The sequence below is a fragment of the Aspergillus tubingensis genome (genome assembly GCF_013340325.1).
Source record: "Aspergillus tubingensis WU-2223L DNA, scaffold_4, whole genome shotgun sequence".
Classification (NCBI taxonomy): Eukaryota; Fungi; Ascomycota; class Eurotiomycetes; order Eurotiales; family Aspergillaceae; genus Aspergillus; species Aspergillus tubingensis.
In genome coordinates, this window is record NW_023336278.1 from 2,260,356 (window position 1) to 2,260,954 (window position 599).

The 599-nt window shown below is 53.6% G+C and overlaps 1 protein-coding gene across 1 annotated transcript; it reads right to left on the bottom strand.

Annotated features, from left to right (window-relative positions):
- AtWU_03292 (cell wall mannoprotein 1 family protein) lies at positions 1 to 599 on the bottom strand (the record flags this gene model as incomplete). The annotated part of the gene is made up of 2 exons (XM_035498405.1): positions 1 to 198; positions 261 to 599. 2 exons carry the CDS (start codon positions 597 to 599, stop codon positions 1 to 3), a joined length of 537 nt encoding a protein of 178 aa, XP_035354298.1.

Genomic DNA, 599 nt, shown 5'->3' on the forward strand with positions numbered 1-599 from the left:
TCACAGCCGGGACTCATACGAATCAATCGCGCTGTCAAAGGCATCGTCCACATCCCCGGTCCCTTGTCGGATGGTCTCCTTATCAGCACCGACAGCCTTGTTCTGCAGCGCCACAGAAAGAGCAAGTGTCCGGCTTCTCATGTTGACCAAATTAAGCCGCACTGCAGAGCCCACGCCGGCGCTGATGAAGAGATCTCTCTGGAAATCAAAACGTCAGAACATCTCGCAGAAAAAAGACAAATTTCAGGATAGCTTCCAACCTTCATCACAAGTGCAGCAATTGAGGTTCGCATAATCGGCTCCAATCCCACCAAGGATTCAGTCACGCTATTGCTCTCCTGGGCGGTCCACTCCGCCGTGCTGTTGGTGTCGGCCGCCACTCCCTCGAGGTCCTTCTCCAGGCTACTCTCCTGGTGGAAGATTTCGATCGCAGCGGGAAGTGTTCCGTCGTACCGATAAACGGAAGCACCGAATGTGCCTATATTGGCATTCAAGGTGGACAGACCACGAAGGACAATGGAAATGTCCCGCTTGATGACATGCGAGGTGGCAAGCGAGATATAGGTCAGAATGGCGGTCCCCGTAAGTGCGAAACGCAT